Source organism: Hevea brasiliensis, chromosome 8 (genome assembly GCF_030052815.1).
Source record: "Hevea brasiliensis isolate MT/VB/25A 57/8 chromosome 8, ASM3005281v1, whole genome shotgun sequence".
In the NCBI taxonomy this organism is placed as follows: Eukaryota; Viridiplantae; Streptophyta; class Magnoliopsida; order Malpighiales; family Euphorbiaceae; genus Hevea; species Hevea brasiliensis.
In genome coordinates this window covers 9,220,861-9,245,581 of record NC_079500.1, presented here as the reverse complement: position 1 = coordinate 9,245,581, position 24,721 = coordinate 9,220,861, and the positions used below count along the sequence as shown (strand labels likewise).

Sequence of the window (24,721 nt, the reverse complement as noted above, 5' to 3'; positions counted from 1 at the left end):
CTAACATTTTGTAACAATCATTCAAACGAGCTCTAAAATTTCTAAACTTTTTCTCTGCAGTCCTTAACAATATTATAAAGCTAATGCAAAAGGAATTATAATTTTTTAGCTACCCATGAATATTTTATGGATTTTTATTCTAAACCCAATACTATAAAATTGTAGAAACTTAGAGTTCAGGTTTACCTATGCCAATTCTGAGGCTTGAAATGCGTCCGGGGTGTTTGCAAATGGTGGGGAGGACTGCAATTCCAATTTGATTTTGAAACGGTTTTGGTGGCCTATCTATCCAGCTTGAAATTGCAGATCCGGGCGATGGGTAAATTTCCATAAAACGAAAGTACCTATGCGAAGCTCACAATACCAGGGGTTAGAATATAATTATTACAAAACTAAATAAGCTCATTTAAAGCTCAAAAAAACATTACAAAGTCTGTGGGACCCATCGAATTTTCGATGTTGAAAAAATTTGAAATTTATATTGCCACGAAGCTCTCATTGTGTGAAGCACGCCAGTACTCTCCAAATTTTCATGGAGTTCTCGGTTTAAGAGAAATTTAGCCCAAAAATTGAAATGGGCTAAAATTAGACAATCCGCTTGATGAAAATTTGTGATCTTGGTGTCTATGGAAAGCTCTCAAGGAGTAGAAGGTGTTTGGGATAAGACCCAATCCAATTGATGGTCGGATTGGCCAAATTTTGGCCAAGAAGCTAAATGGTCGTGCGCGTGTGTAAGGGACTTCTAGTTAGTTTTTTCGGCGTTATAGGCAGCGGCCGATGGAGAGGGAGGGCTCAGGCTGGTCGCTGATGAGTGGGGAGGGAGGGAAGGTGGTGGCCGGCAATGGGGAGGAGAGAGAAGAGAGAAAATAGAGAGGGAAGGAGAGGGTGCAGCACGACTCGGGAGAGGGGAGAGAAAAAGGAAAGGGCCGGTCTGATTCGACTGGTTTGACCCAGCCCAGTTTGATTCGATCGGTTCGATTTAGGATATCCAAAATTAAATTTTTACTTTGTCCTGGAATAAAAAACGAGGCTCAAAAATTCAGAAAAAAATTATAGAGAACTCAAAAAAATTCGTAGAGTCCAAATATATTTTTAACTTTACCACGTGATTTTTAAATTAATTTTTAAAAATCAATTAATTTATTGTCTCAAACCCGATTTTTAAAATTCAAAAAAATTTCAAATAAATTTCTATAATATTTAATATAATAAAATAATAATATTTATATATAAAATAATTATTTAAAGATTACGGGTGTTACATTGAGTTTCATGATTATTATTCTCATATTTTGTTTTCCTTATTCCCTTTCTTTGTTAACCATAATTTTACCCTATTTGACTCCATTACAACCCTCAAAAGACCTAATCATTCTTTGAAAAATGCTTATTATATTAGTAGAGTTAAATCTTTTATGCTTGCATATGGGTTTGATAATATAATCTTCCATACATTACTCACTATCTATTTGAGACACATTGGCTATCTATTTCTTTTAGGTTTATTTAGGCACAATTGACTCTTGAAGCTGGTTGATATTTGTTGCTTGAGTTGATTGATTAACTCTTAACTATTCTGTAATTGTTTAGAGTGATTGCTTCATTCTTTGTGCTTTGCTGGTGGGAATTTAGAATGTTGGTGGCTAGAGATAAGTTGGCAGTTTGGATTAGTGAGTTTTGTGTTTTCAAAGATTGATTCCATTCCCTTCTAAATGAGTTTTAATGAAATTTTGCTTAGGGACAAGCAAAAGTTTGAGTATGGGGGAATTTGATGCATGCATTTATATCATTATTTACGTATAATCTTGTAACTAGTTTACCCTTGTTTATAGGTTTTATAGTAGATATCAGCCTTTATTTAGTCAATTTTGTCTTTTTACACTTCTTAGTTCAATTTATGAAATTTATTTATTTTGTAGTTAAAATTTGAAGAATTTTGGTGATATTTAGATCAGAGCAGCCATTTGAAAAAAATTACAGCTAAAGTGCAAAGTTTTAAAGAGAAAAATTTGAAATTGAGCTTTAAAGAAATAGAAAGTTGCACAACTTATGACACAACTTATATAACTTATGCAGCAGATTGTGTCGTAGTTAGAAATCTCAGGCCGAAAGTTACACAAGTAGGGATACAACCTCACTTAGCTTGTGTTGATGCACATGATGAATTTCAGAATTGTCCAGAAAGTTGCACAACTTGCAACACAAGAGCAACACAACCAGATTCAGCTTATGTCATTTTAATGAAAAATGCTAACGTGACAATCCTTCTCCTCTGACCTAATACATCATCTTTTCTCCAGAATCTTCTGTCTTTTTAACCCATTTTAAGGCAGAACCATAAAGGATATAAAATCATCTTTTTCGCTTTCTTACCCTAAGGAGGAAACAAACGATTTTTGGCTAGAAAGAGAATGAGAGAGGAGCAACCTGAGATCATCTTTCGCAACAGTTAAAAGGAGTCTTCTGCAAAGTTCCAGCAGCAGATTCTTCATCATTTTATTGAGCTTTTTCTTTCCCTTTGCTTAGATTCTCATTTCTTCTTCATTTCTCTACTTGGGTTTATCTTGAAACCATGATTTGTGAGTAAAACTTTGAGATTCTAGAGATGGGTATATAAATATTGCTTTGTAATGTGGTTTTTGAACTGATTTAGCTATTTAAATGAGATTTGCTTTATTTTTTATTTATTGCTTGTAAGCTTATTGTTTTGCTTGATGAAGGACCCTCATTAAGTTAAGTCTCCTTTACAGATAGACTGAAAAGTGAATGTTTGGGATAGATAATTTTATAATAAGCTTAGTTTTCTTGGTGTTAGAAATAAGCTAAGAAGATTAAGAGGACTTTTATAATCAATTAGAGCTTTAAATGAGTTTTTATCAGGTTTGAAATACTATGAAAATAAGGTTTGATTTGATGAAAACTAACTTTGAATTGCTTGAGAAAGGTTTCAAAAAACTAAGAATTGATTTTCTTCAAAATTGCAAATCTCATGTGTTTGGCTAAATTATGGATAAACTACATATAAGCAATATTGAAAAAACCCTATCTCTAGAATCACTTTAATTTTTATTAAAGCTAGATTTGAATCATCCCAAATTTGCAATTAGTAAATTCAGTTTTAGTCGTCTAGTTTAATTAGTTTATTAATTGTTTAATTTAGTTTAAATTCCTCAAATATAAATTTTATTTTCAATTTCATTTTTTATATCTTTAAATTTTGACATTCTAATTGGCTTATTCCTTTAATTCTAATTTAAGCACAATTCCCTGTGGGAATAATATTTTTAAATCTATACTACTGTGACCCATACACTTGTGGAAACTATTTTATAGCACATCAAATAACCCTAATATGCTTTGTCTCTCTCCCGTTTTCAACAAACAAATGCCTTCACTCATTACCATCAAGCTTGGAAAGACTTGAATGCATATGAAAATCACATTTGTTTATTTTTTGGAAAGAATTTTAATAAAATTGTTTATAGAATTATACTTAAAATTGTTGAGATATATATATAGCCTAAGTTTTATATATCGATTTGTTATAAAACTAATATTTAGTGAGAAATTAATAATAAAAGATATTGGTTTAAATTTCTAATTATTTAAAATATAGAATTATAATTTTATTTACAGGATTTCTATTTCATTTGATATATTTTCATTATTTTTTTTATTTAATAAATATTTAAAAAATTTTAATTTGAATTCAATTAACATATATATATATATATATAAAATTAAAATTCCGACTAAACACTAAACTCAAAATAACTTTACATAAATAAATTGTAAAAATTACTAAATTTCAGGGCTTTTTTGATAATTAACTCTATCTTTTTTTATAATTAACTCTAATTTCAGATTTTTGATGTGGCTTTTATAGTAATGACATGGCAACTGATGTGAAACTCCCGTTAAGTACACTAATAATTTTGATACGTTCAGATTAATTTGAAATATTAATCAAATATAAGAATTTAGTTGATAATTATATAAATTTAAAGTTTAATTACAAAAATAACTAAAATTTTAAATTTTTTTGACAATTAATCCTAAATAAATAGATATAGGTGTGCGAAGGCTGAGGCTTGAGGCGTGAAGAGCAACGACGTGTCGCCAAAATGGGCCAGTTTTTTTATTAACTTTATAAGAATGATGTAAGTCTTCCATATACAAGTCAGTAGCTCTCAGCTTCTTTCACTCTTGTTTTGAATTTTCAGCAGCTCCCATTACCACGAAACTTTCTTATCAAAGCTTGGAAAGACTTTATAGTCCATAATCAATATGTCAAAAGAAGAAGAAGAAGAAAAAGTCCCATTGCCACGAAACTCTCTGATCAAAGCTTGGAAAGACTTTATAGTCCATAATCAACATGTCAGAATAATAATAATAATAATAATAATAATGATAATTACATTTTAACTCTTATATCTCTAAATTATAAAACTTAATTTAACATTTTTTTATATAATTAATTCTGACTGAGACTTAAACTCAGAACTTTATAACTTTGAAAATAATTTCATTTACTAAATTAACACGACAATAATAATATATTAATATAGTAGGTGTTTTAGGTCTTCACACGCGGAACAACAAGTTTTTCAACGCCCTCAAAGTCTTTATGCAAGAATCAATACATGCATATACAAGTCTTTTAGCTATATATATATGCACACACACACACACAATCCAGACCAAGGCAGAAGCATTCAGAGACATCCATCCAAATTTTGCTCATGGGGAGGTAATTTTTCTTTTCTTAAAACCATATTTTATTTTATAATCTAACTAAATATTGTTGTGTCTGTGCATGCAGTTTGATGATGAAGAAGCTGTTATTCTTAATCTTAATTTTTGTTGGATCAATCTCATGTTCTCTTGGAGTTGAATTTGATAGATTCCCTTCAGGAAAGGGAAGGAAAGATAAAATTGCTTGCCAATTTATTAGAAGATCACATCCTAGGAGGAGTAGATACTTCGCTTGTGAAGGTGTCAAGAGAAACCATATGAATATAATGGGAAAGTACTCCCCCAAATATGAAAATCTGCTACCTACTGGTTCCGTGCAAATTGATGATGCCAATTTAAGATACAATTGGATGCCAAGACTACCCAAACGACACATATGAGACTCCTGTTCATTACAGTCCTCATGCTCATGGTATAGTTGGTTGATTAGTAAGTGGAGGAACAGTGTAAGATCGAAATAATGGTCTAGAATCTATATATTGTATTTGAAACTCTTAATCATCTATATATGTATATTCCACAAATAAATAATTTAGCACAATATGTGCTAATTTAAGTACAGAAATTTTATATTTTGCATATTGATAAATTTGTTCATGTCTTTGGACTCTCCTATGCTGAAACAATAACTTTTTGCATACAGAGAGTAAGAGGAGATGAAGATTCTTTTTACCTTGGTGTATTAGTATATATTTATATGGCATATTTGTAAATATTTAATCCTTGTCCTTAGGGCTAATAATTAAAGTATTTATGTGGCATATTTGTTGATAATTAAAGTTCGCCTTTAATTAGTTAACCAAAAAAAAAAAAAGAGTACGCCTTTAATTAAAATATCCATTACATTACATCACTATATTTATGCAAAGTTGTTTTCTTTTTTTTCGTTTAATTTAATTATAACAAATTATTATTACTATTATTACGTGAGATTCAATTATTATGCAATTCAACATTATGCAAGTTCTTCCCACATGCTAACTTTGGTTTGCTTTAAACTCACTTAGTGAAAGGATTAGATGAATAGATCAATAATTCAATTAGCGAGTCAATAATTTAACAAATGGATCATTAAAAATTAAAAATTAATTAAATATAATACATGTTAATATAAATAAATAAATAAATCTAATTAATTATTTTTAATAATTCAAAATAAAAATTTCAAAATTTATTAATTATATTTATATAAATTAAATTTTATGTAAAAGTAATTAATTTTAAATATTATAATTATTTTTTAATATTTAAAAGTAATAAAAAATTTATAAATTTGTAATTATATTTTTAATATTTATAAAATATTAATTATATGTTAAAAAATAAACAAACATATTATTTTATAAAATTTATTATCATATATATTTTTTAATAATAAACATGCAATTATAAAGTTAGCAATTTTAAAGACCTTGTATGAAGTCTTGAGTTTAATTTTCTTTACTAACACTAAAAAAAAAAAAAAAAATTGTCTTATTGATTGTTTGAGCCAATTGGGTCACGTCGAGTTACACTAATTCATCAGTCTGACTAATTGATTTAACTGAATCACTCCCTAATATAATTTAACTACAAAATTAGACTAATCAAGAGTCCAATTCACTAATTCAAAACTTAAGTTAATCTTAGGAGTTGTTGAAAGCTAATGTTGAAAATCTTTCATTTACAAGTCAATAAGTCTACGCATCTTTTTCTCTCGTTTCAACTCTCTCATCAAAGCTTGGAAAGACGTATAATCCATCGATATCATTTCCCATCTTCATTATGATAAAAGAAAAAAAAAATCTCCACTTATATTTTATCTCTTAGATCTATAAATTAATACTCAAATTCGAAAATTTATTACTATGAAAATAATTTAAATATTATTGAATTAAATTTCAATGGTGTCTCTACACAATTTTCATTTATAATACTATAAATAAACCAATAAGTCTTTCCATACCCTCGAAGTCCTTACCAAAGAATTAATGCATATATATATATATATATGCAAGGATTAAAAGTGGATGGGAAAAAAAGTCTTCCCATAGACGACTCTGAATAGTGTTGTTGCGGGTCCTTATGTTGGCTTGAATCTACAAAATAAAAGAATGGCTTGGACCATTTCAATGCTTAAGTCAATATGAATTGTGAAGAGAAATGTGAAACTGGCTATAGTATGAGAAAATGCAACATACCTGACCAAGGAGGTATCAGCTCCTTAAATAGCCCACTTCAGGGCTGCTGGAATTGGATACGAAATTCTCTGAAATTGAAATAGAATTTTGAAATTTTAAGGGTTGTTTACTTGTTAAAAAACAATTTTTTATTTTTCATTTTTAAAAAAATTATAGTTTTCATTTTTTTTTGAAAAATAAGGAAAAATATAAAAAACATGTTCACTTGTAAATAATACAAAATAATTTTCTAATGTAAAAAAAAATTATTCATATCTTTTATAATTAAAAAAGATAAATTATTGTAAAATATAAATTATTATAAAATACATTTAAAACTTATTTTATTTTTAAAATTTTTAATATGTATCATTTATTTATTTTTATAATAATATGATTAATTTTTTTATTATAGTAAATAAATATTTTTCTAAATAATTATTCAATTTTAAAAATGAAAAAGTTATAACATAATTTTGATTATAAAAAAGTCATCATTTTTTTTTGTTTTTTTTTTCCAAATTTTAGTTAAATTTTAGAAAATCGAGAATTGATTTTTCAGTTTTCTATTTAAAAAATTGGTACATATGAACTCAAAACTCTGTTTTTCAGTTTTTTTAATTTTTTAGAAACCTATCACAATTTTTCATAAATGAATAAACTCTAAGATCTTGTTTGGTTCAATTCTACGTTAAAATTCATTTGATTTGAACTAATAAGGCTCTGTACAAGGGCGTCCTAAGCCCATAAATGATCCAATCAGGAGCTTTAACTCTTTGTTTGGGAAGATGTTTTTTTAAAGTGATGTAGTTTTTCAAAGTTTAAAAACTCTACATTTGTATTTGGCACGGTAAAAGATTTTTTTAAAGCATGGTTTGCAGAGGTTTTTGAAAACCTCTATGTTTTTAACCCATCAATAGGGCTGTTCACGAATTGGTATAATCCACTAAAACCGACGACCCAAACCAACAAAAACCGATAAATCGGGTTGAATACAATATTGGATCGGTTTAAAATATTTAATTCAAGTATTCTCATTCTCTAGTCAGTTTGAAGAATTAACCAATGAATATTCAATTCTATAATTCTAGGCCTAATTTTATCAACTCCACTGTAATATCACATCCTCAAGAAAATCTCACTAATCAGCACAAATGCAGAGAAGTCAGATTCAACAGGCATAGAGGAAAATACAAAGGAAGATTGCGCCAAAGGATTTACAGAGAAGGAGCCATCCGTGAGGCATTTCCTCGCTAAACCAACTAGGGATGGCAACGGATCGGGTTTTTGCGGATACCCAATCTGATCGAACCCTAATAAGACGGGTTTAGGTATTATATAATCGGGTTCAAAACGGGTTTGGATTTGAAAAATAATACCAGTAACGGGTTCAGATTTGAAATATAATACCCGTGACGGGTTCGAATAGGGTTCGAATTTTATATGTTGGGTATCCATTATCCGAACCCATTTACATAAATACTTAATTAAATATAAAATATATATTTTTATAATAATATTTATAAGTTTTTATATATTTTATTTTATAGAAAATAGAATTTAAATATTTTATAAAATTATTAAATTTTTAAAATATAAATTATTAATTAAAATAATTTTTTATACAAAATATTAATTAAAAAATACAAAATTAAACGGGTTCGAATTTTTTTTCTGGTAATAATAATTGGGTTTGGGACGAGTTCGGGTGGTTGAGAATAATTTTAAACGGATTTAGGATGGGTTTGAGTTTTGATAATATTAATCAGATTCAGAGTTCGAGTACGGTGATTTTCGCGGGTACCATATTACAGGACTTTTCCTCCCCACTTAATAATCAGCCATGATTTTTGGCACAACTGACACTTCATAATCAATTACTGCTTTGATTTTTTCTGTTTTAGTTGGAAAATTTTAATGGAATAGACATTACTTGTCGCACTGGCAGAACTAGGGAGGCTGGCAAGGGCCATTGCCCCCTAACTTAAAAATTTTTTTTGTTTTAATACTATGCTTCATATTCTCAATTTCTCATATTGCCCCCCTAGCCTTGGAGATTGATTTGCAGCAATCTTAAGGAGTTGGGAGTACAACCAACTTCTCTTGTGTACTAGGAGATTTGAGTACTTTCTTTCTCATTTTCAACGTCATTTCCATCAGCAAATGGCTCAAAGACTTTAAGTTTCCTATTGAAGCAGGAAGTTTCTGTAACTCTTTACACTCGTTCAGAATCATCAGTATATAATTTTCCAACATCCCAATAGATTCAGGCAACTTAATAATATAAGCACCAAACAAGTTTAAAGTAGTTAGAGCGTACATGCTCCCAAGTGCTTCAGGTAAACTTCTAATCAATACAAACTTCTGTATGTAAAGTTTCTCGGTCAATCTCAAAGCTCCAATCTGATCTGGCAGATTGGTAATTGATGTGCCTTCTAACTGAATTTCACCAATGGAAGATAATCAATCTCTTGCAATACATTATCACTTTTACAAAAAATCTCTTATTTATGCTGTATTCTATATGTGCTTATTAATGAATGATTATATTTACAAGATTTTTACCCCTCTAACTTAAATTTTTGGTTCTACCACCGAGTGCTCGCATGTCATTCATAAAAATCTAAGCAAACTCTTATTCAAAAATTTTGAGAAGATTTCAAACATGTGATTAAATTTTCATCCTTGTCATCCTTTGGGCAAATTAAGTTTTTAAAATATTTAATTCATTATCACATATGATAAATATTTATTTGAGAATTATAATTGATTTATGCAAACGTTTGTTTTTTTTTTTTAATTGTAAAAAATTATGTGAGATTATTTATTATTATGCAATTTAACGATAAATTTGCCGAAGTCGTTTGCTTTAAATATCTTTTAGGTTTTCAATTAGATTTCTCTCTATCAACTGTTGCATCTACCAGCTGCCTCTGGTAATGCCAAGCTTGGATTGTTTTCTTCACTGCCATTAAGAAAATCAAAACTTAAACACCATAAACAAAATCTCAGAAAGTTTTCTTAGCACTAATTATTATATCGATGATCAATCTTTCCGGCTTGAATTCAAATGACGTCTTTACAAGGTCAAACAGATCATTAATTAATTAATTCTCCACAATCCAATTCATTAACATTTAATGGAATGATTAAAGATTGTGGACATTACTCCCTCCGTCATTTTTATCTGTTGTATTTGGGGTTTGCACAATAATTAAAAAAAAGTAATTGGGTAACCTCATTACCACCCAATTAGAGCACTTTGAATGGTTTTTTTGATGAATGCTTGTATCTTGGTTTAGCTGAGGATGAGAATTTACTTAACGAACTTGATTAAAATAAATAAAAACCATAATATTTGAATATATCATTCATATTTTTTTATTAATTCCTTTTATTTTCAGAATTGGTATATGTATATATTGCACTAGCTCAAGAAAAAAGAATATTAATTGTAGGTAATTTATTAAAACATGCTGCTAATACCATTTCATCATTCCCTATAGAGAAATTCTTCATATTTCAGATTATACAAAGGTAGGGTAGCTGAAACTAAATTATAAACAGACACCAAACTGAATTACCCTAATTAAACATGATCAATTTCACAATTAACCAGGCCCATCAGGATTCGAAACACGACGGGGAATTCGACGATGATGATTGTCTTCTGGAAACTTCCTTTTAACTTCAACAGAAAGTGATAAGATTGATCCGGCACCAATAAAGATTAATAAGAGTAGCAACTTCATGGTCAAACTGCAAAATATCAAGAGTTATTAATATATTTTTTTATAAAAAGTTGAAGATTTTAAAAAATATTTAGAGTTTTATTATTATTATTATTATTATTATTATTATTATTATTATTATTATTTTACCTATAATTGCATTGTGAGACAAAAATTTAATTATTGAATTATTAGTCTAATACATGAGCATCGTACAAAAATAATAAGGAAACAAATCGAAGTCGGTGTCAATAATATATAGGAGAATTAATTAATTAATTACCTCTGCATGATCAATCTTCGATGATGTTGCTGCCTTGCCTGCCTTAAGGTTTCAAATAATTTTGATGTTGTTGCTATGAGCTTATGAAGTTTAATTAGTACTCACTTAGATTATTTATATATATAGGCAGCAAATGAGCTTGGATCAAAGTTGGCGTTGAGTGGGATGAAAGCATATTTGCATTTTCGGAGAAGGTAATGGCACCGCCATCCAATGACTTGAATGGGAAGTGGGTGGTGTGCTTTTTTTTTTTTTTTTTTCAGTCCATTTTAGGCCAGTGCTAGTGTTGTGGTTTCAGTATTTGTGGGGTAATTCATCATTATCTCACATTTTTTTAAAAAAATATTTTTCATATTTTCTGTAAAACCAACATAGCCTTACTTTAAAAAAAAAAAATGTGAGATAATGATGAAGCATTGAAGAAAATATTTTTAAAGCATTCAAGAAATTATCAATAAAAAATATTTTCTCAATTAAAAGAAAAATTAAATATTTTTAAGGAAAATAACCTTTTTTTTTTAAAAAAGTAAATTATTTTCTATTTCTTAAATTTTGATAATTTTATTAAAAATGTGAAAATACTTATACATACATGATATAAACACATAATTAGTTTAACATTACTACCAAATAATAGAAAATATTTTTTATGAAATATTTTTCATGAAAAACAATAGATAAGTTATTTTCTGCGACATAAACAGATTCTAAATTTCATTTTATTTTACTTTTAAATTTAATATTGTACTATAATAACTAATAAATTTCCCTAATTTTTTAAATAAATTTTTTAATATATGAAAAAAATTATAATTATCTAATAGTATATGTAGGAAATTAGACTTTCCAAATTTTCAATTGTCTCTGAATTTTTTCAACTATTGTAAATACTCAATTTCTGTACTTAATAAGGTGAAGTTGCGCGCCTCATCATTGAAGGAGGAAGGAAGGGAGCAATAAACTTGGAGAACGTTAGGGCGCGAAGGCCAACGACATGTCGTTAATTTGGGCACAAGCTAAAAGGGGTCAGTTTTCTTCTATCAACCTTATAAGAGTGACTTATGGGAACGAACAATCGGTAATTGGATTGAAACAAACTTCTATTTCTCATTAAGAAAAGGATCTGTACAAGGCTATATATCATACACACAAGAGAAAAAAGTGGTAACAAACTAACAACCTATACAAATGAAAGAATGACAAATGTCCTGCTTAACATCTTAGCTAAATAGTCAGGTTAATCTATCTTAACTAACACACCCGCTCAAGATGGGGGTTTACACAAATTCTGAATCCCCATCTTGCCTGCTAAATATCAGTGATCATGTTTGCTCAAAGCCTTTGTCAGCAAATCAGCAATTTGACCTCTTGATTGAACGAATGCTATTGCTGTGGAGCCATCTTCTATTTTATCTCTTACAAGGTGACAGTCGGGTTCAATATGTTTTATCCTCTCGTGAAACACTGGGTTTTGAGAGATGTGTATAGCAGCTTGATTTTCACAAAAAACTCGAGCTGGAATATGAATCTTCACACCAAAATCTTCATGCAATCTCTTAAGCCAAGTTAATTCGCATGTAAGATCAGCCATGGCTTGATACTCAGCTTTAGTGGATGATCTAGAAATTGTTTACTGCTTCTTTGCTTTCTAGGAAATTAAAGAATTGCCAAGAAAAATACAATATCCCGAAACTGATCTTCTGATGGATGGACTGCTAGCCCAATCTGAATAGCAATAGCCTTGTAAAATCAATGAATTTTTCGTAAAATAGCACACCCCCTGTCCTGGTGTACCCTTAAGATATTTAAGAATTTTACATGCAGCTTCATAATGAGGCTTTCTTGGCTTTTGCATGAACTGACTCAGACATTGGATAACAAATGCAATATCTAGTCTTATTATAGACAAATATATCAAGTGCCCAATCAATGTTTGATAAGTTGTAATGTCTTCAAGTAGTTATCTATCATCAGTGTGCAATTTGAGATTAATTTTCATTGGAGTTGGAGCTAGTTTAGCAGCTGTAAAACCCATATCCTGCAATAACTCCAATGTGTATTTCCACTAGGAGATATAAATACCTTTACTAGATTGAGCAATCTCTAATCCTAAGAAATACTTTAAAGAACCTAAGTCCTTTATAGAAAATTGTGAGCTGAGAAAAGGCTTGATTTCTGTGATATCTCTATGATCATCTCTGGTTATTATGATGTCATCCACATACACCAAAACAATAACTAAACCATGCTTCGAATGCTTTGTGAAAAGAGAATAATCATTCTTGAACCGAATGAACCCAAATGAGATGATAGCAGATGACAATTTAGCAAACCATTGCCTGCTGGCTTGTTTCAAGCCATATAGTGATTTTCTTAACCTGCAAACTTGTATCCCCCCTTAATTGACTGGTTGCAAGAATAACCTAGTGGTAGAGACATATACACTTCCTTAAATAAATCACTATTTAAAAAAGCATTGTTAACATCCATTTGATGAAGAGACCATTGCCTTACAGCATCAATAGCAAGAAGGGTTCTCACAGTTGTCATCTTAGCTATTGGAGAACAAGTTTCATGGAAATTAATACCCTCCTTTTGAGTGTACCCTTTAGCAACTAATCTTGCCTTGTATCTCTCAATGGAGCCATCTTCCTTGATTTTAATTGTGTACATCCATTTGCAACCTAGGGGTGTTTTACCAGGTGGAAGCTCAATAACATTCCATGTACCAATTCTCTCTAAAGCTTCTAATTCCTCTATCATAGCCTTGACCCAATTAGGATCACTCACTACTTCATGATAAGAATTGGGTTCTTTAAAATGGTCAAGTTTAGAAAGAAAAGCTAGATAAGAAGGAGTAACATTAGAACAAGTATAAGCAGATGAGAGAGGAAAAGGAATACCTATGACACTTGAAGAAGTATTTTGCGTACTGGATGAAGAGATAGCATTGCACATGTAGTTTTGCAGCCAAATAGGTGATCTAGAAATGCGAGAAGATTTTTTTATGATTAAGGGACTAGGTAGAGAGGAAGGAGAAGTTGTAGGTGTGGAGTGATTAGGTGGTGGTAAAGAATTTGGACTTGAAGTAGAAGTGGATGAGGAGGATATTTTGTTTTCAATGTTGGTGAATAGAGGATCATACTCACTGCCATAACATGAATAGAAATTATTAATAGCAAGTAAAATTGGTATAAAAGAATCAACAGAGGCAAAAGGAAACTTGGTTTCATGGAATGTAACATCTCTATGAACAAAACTTCACTTGGTGCTCAAATCATATAATAAATAGCCCTTTTGACTAAAAGAATATTCTAGAAAAACACATTTTGTGGCTCTTGCTTGAAATTTATCTCGAGCAATCAAATTTTGTAGCAGCATAACAAAGACAACCTATGGTTCTTAAATGATCATATGATGGAGAATGACCAAACAAAATTTCATAAGGGGTTTTGTTTTAGAGGTTAGGAGCTAGCAATCTGTTTATCAAATATGCTGCAGCAAGAACACAATCACTCCAAAATTCCAAGGAAAGGGATGCCTGAAATCTAGTGGCTTAAGCTATGTCAAGGAGATGTCTATGCTTTCTCTCAACCAACCCATTTTGTTGAGGTGTATAGGGACACAAACTCTCATTTATTATACCCAAAGAATCAAAATAATTAACACAATCATTTGAAAAAAACTCCAAACCTCTATCTGTTCTAACTCTTTTGACAGTACAGGCATATTTGTTTTGAATCATGGCAAAAAAAAAAAAACTTTGATATGTGACAAAGTTTTAGATTTAAAATTCATTAGATAAACCCAAGTTGCTCAAGAATACTCATCCACAATAGTCAAGAAATATTTGGCACCAATTCTAGAAGGGATCCTAAAAGGATCCCAAACATCCATATGTATTCTTTCAAACACAAAAGAAGTAGCAGTTGTACTGATAGGGAAAGGATTGCAAGTATGTTTGGCAAATTCACAAACATCGCAAGGTTCATTACATAGAATTAAATATAGAAATAAGGTTTTTCAACTTTGAAGATGAAGTATGTCCTAATTGATTGTGCAGCAAAGAATAGGTTTCTGACTTAGAAATGGTTGCATTTTTATGTAGTGGAAGAGTTCGAACATGACTGCAGACTATATAAGCCTTGTTGTTCCTTACTAGTCCCTAGAACCCTCTTCAAATGCAGGTCTTGTACAAGACAATAATCAGGAAAAAAAGATGACACGACAATTATGTTGCTTGGTTAGTTTGCTAACGGACAACAAATTAAATTCAATTTGGGATTGCAAAGAACATTTGAAAGGAATAAACTAGGACTAAGTTGAACATCTCCTTTGCGTGTGACCAGAGAATGTGATCCATCTAGTAGAGTAACAGTGGATTTTGGAACAACAATTGGTTTGAGAAGAATATCATGCGAGTGAGTGATATGATTAGATGCACCAGTTTCTATAATCCAACCTTTTGATGAATTAGAAACAGATAGAGAATGCACAGTGCCTGCCGTGTGAATTCCAAAATCTTTTGTTGTTGAAATTTTAGAGTTACCACTGAATTGATTGTTGGTCATAGTTTTGAGATAAGAAGCAATTTGTTGAGGTTGTGCTATTGAAAACAACTCTGATGAACTCGAATTAACATTGAAGAAGCTAACACTCCCATTAGAACCTAGATCACTTAAAACTTGAGCTGCATTAGCCCTAGTAATAATGGGTTTTTTTTTTTTTGGTTATGGAACCATAATTTACAGTAGAACTGTTGTTAAATTTGAAATGAGCAGGATAACCAATAAGCTTATAACATGATTCCTTCATGTGCCCTGGTTTGCCACAATGATTACAAGTAACATTTGGATTAAAATTTCTTCTCCCTTTCTGATTGTCATTGTGATTTGATATTACTGGTATGGCAGAGCTACAGTAACAGGTTGTTGAACTAGTGCACAAATATTTCTTTGCAAATCTTCCTGAATTAGTTTCCCATATAGTTGGGAAACAGTGGGTAATGGATCCATTAATAAAACTTGACTTCTCACAGCACTATAACTTTCATTTAAACCCATCAAGAATTCCATACATCTATCAAAATCTGATACAGATGATAAGTTATTTCCAGCAATCAACTCACTAAGTTCATCCCAGATTTTTCTTAATCTTGAGTAATAAACTGAAAGAGAATCATTTCCTTGACTCATCAAACAAATCTCCTTCTTCAATTGAAAAATACGTGTAGCATTGTTACCTAAAAAGTATTGAATAAGCTCCTTCCATATATCTGAAGCATAAGGTAGATAAAGTATAGTATCTCCAATTTCATTTGATACAGAACTGATTAGCTAGGATTTAACCAAGCTGTTGCATCTCTTTCATAGAGAATACAATGGATCTATGTTCTGAAGTGGCTGAATGATTTATCTACAAGCGAGAACTGGTTCTTCGCTTCCAATGCTACTGTCATCAATCGCTTCCAATGCTACTATCGTCAATTACTTCCAGGAACAAAAATTTGATTGGCCTTCTAGTATGTGTGACACCATTTTAGCACCAGGAGAATCAGATGGTAAAATGTAAAGAGGGTGATTGATGTCAACTTCGTTTGTCAATGGTCCAGATTCAGTGGATCCAGTAGAATCACCATGCTCTATATTGGCCATTGTTGAACAGAGTAAACTTACAAGGGAGAATATTCAAGGAAAAAAACACTGGAACAAGAAAATAACTACTCTCAGATCTTGAGAGACTGCTCTGATACCATGATGTTAATTGGATTGAAACAAACTTTTATTTCTCATCAAGAGAAGGATCTATACAAGGCTATATATCATACACATAAGAGAAAATAGTGGTAACAAACTGGCAACCTATACAATTGAAAGAATGACAAGTGTCCTGCTCAACTAATTTACAGATTAGCCAAATAGTCAGGTTAATCTATCTTTACTAAAAATTTTTATTAGAAAAGAAAAGATTTTTCATTAAATAGAGACAAAATACAATTTCAAAGTACAAAACTTCATATTATTTTATTTTTTCATAAGCAAATTCAAAAAAAAATTATTTGTACAAAAAAATAATAATAATAATCTTGATTTGAAGAGTCTGATCGTGTTAATAAACCATTTAAATTGAATAATCAATTAGAATCACATTTCATTCATTCTTGATTTATTACTATTTGATTCTATGGTCATTTTACTAGTTTGATATGATAATTATTAATTTTTTTTTATTTTCTATTAGAGATAAGATATGAATCTCATACTATATTGATACTTAAAAAACAAAGCACCACACCTAACAATATCATAAGATGGATATAAAATAAATCCTCATAACGAGTAAACAACTAAATTTGAAATATATTAATAAGAATACATCTAAATATGTACATATTTTTTTATAAGTACACATATCTAAAAATTATTTTAAAATAAAATAAAGAAAGAAAAATACAAAAGGGAAGAGGGTTGAGGTAACCATATACTCAACTCAACTCAACTCAACTAAGCCTTTATCCTAAAAATTTGGGGTTGGCTATATGGATTCGCTTTCTCCACTCTGAACGATTTTGAGTTAAATCCTCAGAAATGTGTAATGCTTGAGGTAACCATATAATAAAATAAAATCATTATGACTAAAAAAATATAAAAGAAAAGTAGAAGAAGATAAAAAGAAAAGCCACGCAAAATCTTTTTCTTAATATATGTATATATATTACAAAATGATGTGCTATGAGTTTATCATATATTTACATAAATTAATATTAAAAAAATTCTGACTTAAATATGTTCTGTACATTAATCAAACAATCTCTCTACAAATACATCTTGTGAGATGAGTAATATGGATGGTAGGGGCGAGAGGCGAAGGTGTAACGAAAAGGAGGGTGGCCTTGAGAGGAGTTGGCCATCATCTCTCCTTACCAAAAGGTGATTTTTGTTACCTGTTTATATTACAAAAAAGATGTTTTATAAATTTTTTCATATATTCACATAAATTAGTATTAAAAAAAATATTCTTATTTAGATATAATCTATACATTAACTGAATAATCTCTCTCCAAATATATCTCGTGAGGTGTTTAAAACTGCATGGAACTCTTTCGTTTAAGTCAACAGCTCTATGCGTCTTGTGAGGTTATCTTGATTCTATTGAAAAACACAAAAGTTTCTAATTACATATCATTTCTAAAATTTTATTTCTTCAAGAATTTGCAACAACATTTTTAGAATTTGCTTGGGTCTTTTGTCTGTTATGCTCATCTTTTTTTTTTTTTGTTTTTTTTTGGCCCTTTTGCTTAGTTTTTATTGATTTAGGCTTGAACTTTCTTATTGCTTTTCTCATCTTTTTCTAGTTTATAAAAAATAAAATAAAATTTAATTTCCTTCAACTTTATATTCAATTTTTAAATAATTTATATATGTTTTTTTTTTAATTTTTTTTATCTAATTTATAGTGACCTTAGATAAACTGCATTCAATGTAATTAAATTCTCACAATTGTCTATTTTAAAAATTAGTAGCGTATCAATTGATACCATCTACGTTTCCGAAGCTATTAAACAGTGGAAATCAATTCCTCCTGAAACACTTGGTTTAGTCGTTTTAATGACTTGTATAATAAATGTATTTAAATTCCGTATTAAAATGTAGTAAAATTATTCTCACCATAAAATTAAAAAAAATCCTTTTTAATTAAAAAAAAAATAAAGGCCTTAAATTTTGGTGTTCAATGAAATGAATGGATCCGGATACGTGAATTGACCAAGATACCTTCAATCATAAAATTTTAAAAAATAGTATGAATATGTATAATAGTAAAAATAATAAATAAAAAGCATAATATTTGAATATATCATCCATATTTTTTATTAATTCCTTTTATTTTCAGAATTGGGTATATATATATATATTGCACTAGCACAAGAAAAATTATTAATTGTACTTATTTTATTAAACCATGCTCATTCCATGGGGAGAAATTCTTCCTATTTCAGATTATACAAAAGTAGGGTAGTTGACACTAAATCATAAACAGACACCAAACTGAATTACCATAATTAAACATCATCAACTACATGATTAACCATGCCCATCACGATTACTGAAATTATAATCCGCACGACGACGGGGAATTTGATGATGCTCATAGTAGTTGACTTCTTCTGAAACCATCCTTTTAACTTCAACTTCAATAGAAAGTGATAAGATTGATCCAGCAACAATAAAGATCACCAAAAGTAGCAACTTCATGGTCAAACTGCAAAATATCAAGAGTTATTAAATACAACTTTTTATATATAAAAAAAAAAAAAGAGAAAAATTTTAAAGAAAAAAATCGTTTAGAAAAGTTATTTTTACCTATTGCATTATGAGAGAAAAAGTTAATTACATGAGCATCGTATAAAAATAATAAGGAAACAAATCAAACTTGGTGTCAATAATATATAGGAGAATTAATTAATTAATTACTTACCTCTGCATGATCAATCTTCGATGATGTTGCTGCCCTGCCTGCCTTAAGGTTTGAAGTAATTTGGATGTTGTTGCTATGAGCTTATGAAGTTTAATTAGTACTTTGTTAGATTATTTATATATATAGGCAGCAAATGAGCTTGGATCAAAGTTGGCGTTGAGGGGGATGAAAGCATATTTGCATTTTCGGAGAAGGTAATGGCACCGCCATCCAATGACTTGAATGGGAAGTGGGTGGTATGCTTTATATACCTTGCTCTTAATCCCACAAATATTATTCCAAGTGGTCGTTTAGGTACCTTATTTGAAAAAAAAAATAATGGTTTCGGTATTAAGAATTTCTTATGTAAAACTGATTTATTATAAATTTAAGATATGAATAAATTGAATTTATATATTAAATCGATTTATTATAAATTTAATATATAAATAAATGGGATTTATATATTTAATAAATAAGTTTCACCGTACATCTTACATTTAAGGTTTATAATAGACTGAGTTTAAATAAAAAATTTTCATCAATATTAGTTGGGATAATTCATAATTATCTCATTATTTTTTAAAAGTTTTTCCAAATTTTTAATTGTCTCTGAGTTTTCCAAACTATTGGGGTTTATTGTAAATAGTCAATTCCTGTGCATAATGAAGTTGCGCATCTTGTCATGGGAGGAAGGAAGGAAGGGAAAAAGCAATGGACTTTGAGAGGGTTGAGGCGCGAAGGCCAACGACATGTCGTCAATTGGAGCAAAAGCTAAAGGGGCAGTTTTTTTTTTATCAACCTTATAAGAATGATTAATTGTAACGACCAGTCGTTTAAAGATATGTATTATTTCTTTTTAGAAAAGAAAAGGGCTTTCACGAAATAGAGTCAAAATATAGAATTCAAGGGCAAAAGGTCATATTACTATTTTTTTTAAATAAGTAAATTAAAAATAAATTCACTATTAAAAAAATAATAGTTATAATTTTGACGTGAAGAATGATTAATTGTCTTAATAGAACATTAGAATTAACCAATTGATGAGAAGAATACTTTATTTAATGTTGATTTACTATTGTTTGACTGTATAATCTTTTTACTAATCCAATTTGATAATCATCAAATTTGCATCTCATACTGTATTCATACCAAAAAAATAAAGCTCCAAATCTAACAATCTCATAAGGTGGAAATAAAATAGATGATCACAAATGAATAAACAACAAAACTCAAGATATATCAATAAGAACAGAAATAGATGGAAGTAAGGGTAAGGATGCATTGGGTCTCGATATTTTAAAATCTTTTGGGGTGTAATGGTAATTTGTCAAAACTAATATTTTCTAATGTAATTTATAATTTAATTTCTGATATTTAACGAAATAGATAATTTTATCATTGTATTTTCAAAATCAAACAAGTTAGTCCCTTGCTTTTTAATTCATCAACAAAATATTTTTTATATTTTTAAAATTAAACAAGTTAGTCTCCTAATTTTTAAATTATATATATAAAATAAATGTAATTTTTTATTAAAATGTTTTCTGTTATGGTGTCTTAAATTATTAGAAATAATTGTGCCAAAATAAATGTACTTATATTTATAATTTATAGATCCATTAGATATATGTGAGCGTAACAAAATAATTTAAAATTAGGATGGTTAAATAACTTATTATATTTTTATAATTGTATTTGCTTTTCATGATTTTTTTGGAAAAATTAGATTTGAGATAATTAACTGGATAAGCTTTTTAATATCAAGCCATTAATATATTTTAAGTTTAATAATTCATAATATTAAAACATTCATTTATTTTTGAATTAACATATCAATTCCATTTAATTTTTCAGCAAGTCAATTTTATTAAAAAAATTTCAGGTATTTATTTTTGTCACTATAATTTAATTGTAATAACTTATTGATTTGTATAACAAATTGTCTTGATAACTTATATTTATTTAAGTATATTATTTTTAAAAATTATATACTTTAATTGAACTAAATTTTTGTATCGGTCATTGAATAAGAATATATATCTGAATACAAACATACACGAATCTAAAAATTATTTAAAAAGAACACACAAAATAAAATACTAAAAATCAAGAAGAAAAAAAAAACACAACCAAAGTAGAAAATATTCCCTATGACAACCCAAAAAAACACAAAAGAGAATAGAGGAAAGTGGAAGAAGATGAATCTAGATAGCTATTAGCTGATAACTATTACTGTTAGCTGATAGCTGGTAATTGATAATAACTGATTTATATTAAGTGTTTGATAAAATTATGTTTAGCTGTTGCTGCTGATATGTGAAATAACCAATAATAATATATGTCATATAATTTATTTTATTATTAAAATAAATATAAATTATAAATTTATTATATTATATTATTTATTTTAGTATTAAATTAAATATATATATATATATAATTATTAAATTAATATATTATATTATTAAAATAAATATATAATTATTAATCTATTATATTATATCATTTATTTTATTATTGAAATAAAAAATAATTAAATTCTTTAAAAAATAATTAAATAACTTTAAAAATATTGATAAAATAATAAAATAATATTATGGTTGATAAAGAAAAAACTTATAATTAATTTTAAGTTTTTAAATGTAAATAAATATTTTATATTTTCAGTTATTAATAAAAAATATTTTAATAATTGAAATGCATTAATTAAGATGTTAAAATTATGAATAAAAAAAGATAAAAGTATTAATAATATTAATTTTTGAGTTAAATAGAAAAGAATAATAAAATAAAAAATAAAATCAGATCAGCTATCAATCGATAAGAAACAGTTCTAAAAATAGAGATGGTACCATATCAATTACCTATTAGCTATCAGTTTTATTTTTTTATATTTACAGAACACTCTAATTTACCTATTTTTGTATCTATCAGTTATTAGCTGTACTAATAGCGGAATCAAACACTCTTGTAGTTATGCTCCTTAGTCCAACCCAAATATTACTCAAAAAACGAGTTAGACTTTGCGCGTAGAAGGCAAGGCACATTCAGATACCTCACAACTTGATATAAGAACCCTAATTTACGTTGCTAAGTCCACCCTTCGAATGCTTCTGGATGGAACTCTTTCATGTACAAGTCAATAGCTTTACCTTTCACTCTCGTTTTCAACTAACAAATGCCTTCACGCATTACCATCAAGCCTGGAAAGACTTGAATGCATATGAAAATCACATTTGTTCATTTTTTGGAAAGAATTTTAATAAAATTGTTTATAGAATTATACTTAAATTTATATATATATACATACACACTAAGTTTTATATATGGATTGTTATGAAACTAATATTTAGTGAGAAATTAATAATAAAAGATATTGGTTTAAATTTTTTTATTATTTAAAATATAAAATTAAAATTTTATTTACAGAATTTCTATTTCATTTGATATATTTTCATTATTTTGTTTATTTAATAAATATTTCAAAAAATTTTAATTTGAAATCAATTAATATATATATATATATAAACATTTTTAATTAAAATTCCAACTAAACTTACACTAAACTCAAAACAACTTTACAAAAATAAATTATAAAAATTATCAAATTTCAGAGTTTTTTTATAATTAACTCTAATTTAGGATTTTTTATGTGACTTTTATAGCGATAACAAATGACGTGAAACTCCTATAAAGAATATTAATAGTTTTTTTTTTATGGTCAGATTAATTTAAAATATTAATCAAACATGATAGTTTAATTAATAATTATGTAAATTTAGAGTTTAATTATAAAAATTATTAAATTTTAAGATTTTTTTTAATTAATCCTAAATAAATAGGTATATGTGTGTGAAGGTTGAGACTTGAGGCGTGAAGGGCAACGACGTGTCCATATCCAACTCAATAGCTCTCGGCATCTTTCACTCTCGTTTTGAATTTTCAGCTGCTCCCATTACCACGAAACTCTCTCATCAAAGCTTGGAAAGACTTTATAGTCAATAATCAACATGTCCCCATCTTAATAATAATAATAATAATTATAATTATATGTTAACTCTTATATCTCTAAGTTACAAAACTTAATTAGTCTCTACTCTATTTTTTTATTCAGTTAACTTCGATTGAGATTTAAATTCAAAATTTTATAATTTTGAAAATAATTTTAATATTACTCAATTAACACGACAATAATATATGGATATAGTTGGTGTTTCAGGTCTTCACTTGGACCAACAAGTTTTCCAATACCCCCAAAGTCTTTATGCAAGAATCAATACATACATGTACAAGTCTTTTAGCTATATATATATATATATATACACACACACAATACAGACCAAGGCAAAAGCATATTCAGAGACATCCATCCAAAATTGCTCATGGGGAGGTAATGCTTCTTTTCTTAACTCTATATTTTATTATTAATTTCTTCACAAACGCATATATAAAATCGAACTAATTATTGTTGTGTCTATGCATGCAGTTTGATGATGAAGAAGGTGTTATTCTTAATCTTGATTGTTGCTGGATCAATCTCATGTTCTCTTGGAGTTGAATTTGAAAGATTGGCTTGGGGAAAGGGAAGGAAAGAGAAAATCGCTTGTCAACTTATTAGAAAAGCAAATCCTAGGAGGAGTAGCTACTTCGCTTGTGAAGATGTCAAGAGAAACCATATGAATGTGATGGGAAAGTTCTCCACCAAATATGAAAATCTGATACCTACTGGTTCCCAGAAAATTGTTGATGCCAATTTAAGATACAATCAGATGCCAAGACTACACAAACGACACATATATTTGGGGGTTACTCCTTCTACTGGGTGGTCTCCTGGTAGTCCCAGTCATCGTGGTGGAATTGGTTGATTAGTAAGTGTGGAGGAACAGTGTAAGATCGAAATAATGGTCTAGAATCTATATAATGTATTTGAAACTCTTAATCATCTATATATGTATATTCCACAAATAAATAATTTAGCACAATATGTGCTAATTTAAATACAGAAATTTTATATTTTGCATATTGATAAATTTGTTAATGTCTTTGGACTCTCCTATGCTGAACTGGATCTGAACTATTACTTTTTGCGTACAGGGAGTAAGAGGAGATGAAGATGATTCTTTTTAACTTGGTGTATTGTTATATATTTATATGGCATATTTGTAAATATTTAATCCTTAGGGCTAATAATTAAAGTCACATTGGCTCATTAGTTCGACCAATCAATTGAACTAGATCATTTTCTGATCTAATTTAACTATAAAATCAGACCAATGAAAAATCTAATTCACCGATTTAATCAACTAATTTAGCTTGCGTTTAATTACACTACTTTT

General features: G+C 28.6%; 2 protein-coding genes and 1 long non-coding RNA gene across 3 annotated transcripts; 2 read left to right on the top strand and 1 right to left on the bottom strand.

The window, feature by feature from the left end:
• Positions 1–4,713: 4,713 nt before the first annotated feature.
• LOC110653037 (uncharacterized) lies at positions 4,714–5,135 on the top strand. The gene is made up of 2 exons (XM_021808656.2): positions 4,714–4,750; positions 4,823–5,135. Exons 1-2 carry the CDS (start codon positions 4,743–4,745, stop codon positions 5,133–5,135), a joined length of 321 nt encoding a protein of 106 aa, XP_021664348.2. The 5' UTR covers positions 4,714–4,742.
• Positions 5,136–10,357: 5,222 nt separating this feature from the next.
• Positions 10,358–11,013, bottom strand: LOC110650678 (uncharacterized). Its single transcript, XR_002494009.2, has 2 exons — positions 10,929–11,013; positions 10,358–10,673 (listed from the first exon to the last, which is right to left on the bottom strand). It is a non-coding gene; the product is annotated as an uncharacterized LOC110650678 (long non-coding RNA).
• Positions 11,014–23,672: 12,659 nt separating this feature from the next.
• LOC110650677 (uncharacterized) lies at positions 23,673–24,405 on the top strand. The gene is made up of 2 exons (XM_058151215.1): positions 23,673–23,775; positions 23,872–24,405. The coding sequence occupies exons 1-2, from the start codon at positions 23,768–23,770 to the stop codon at positions 24,248–24,250; spliced, it is 387 nt and encodes a 128-aa protein (XP_058007198.1). The 5' UTR covers positions 23,673–23,767; the 3' UTR covers positions 24,251–24,405.
• Positions 24,406–24,721: the final 316 nt, after the last annotated feature.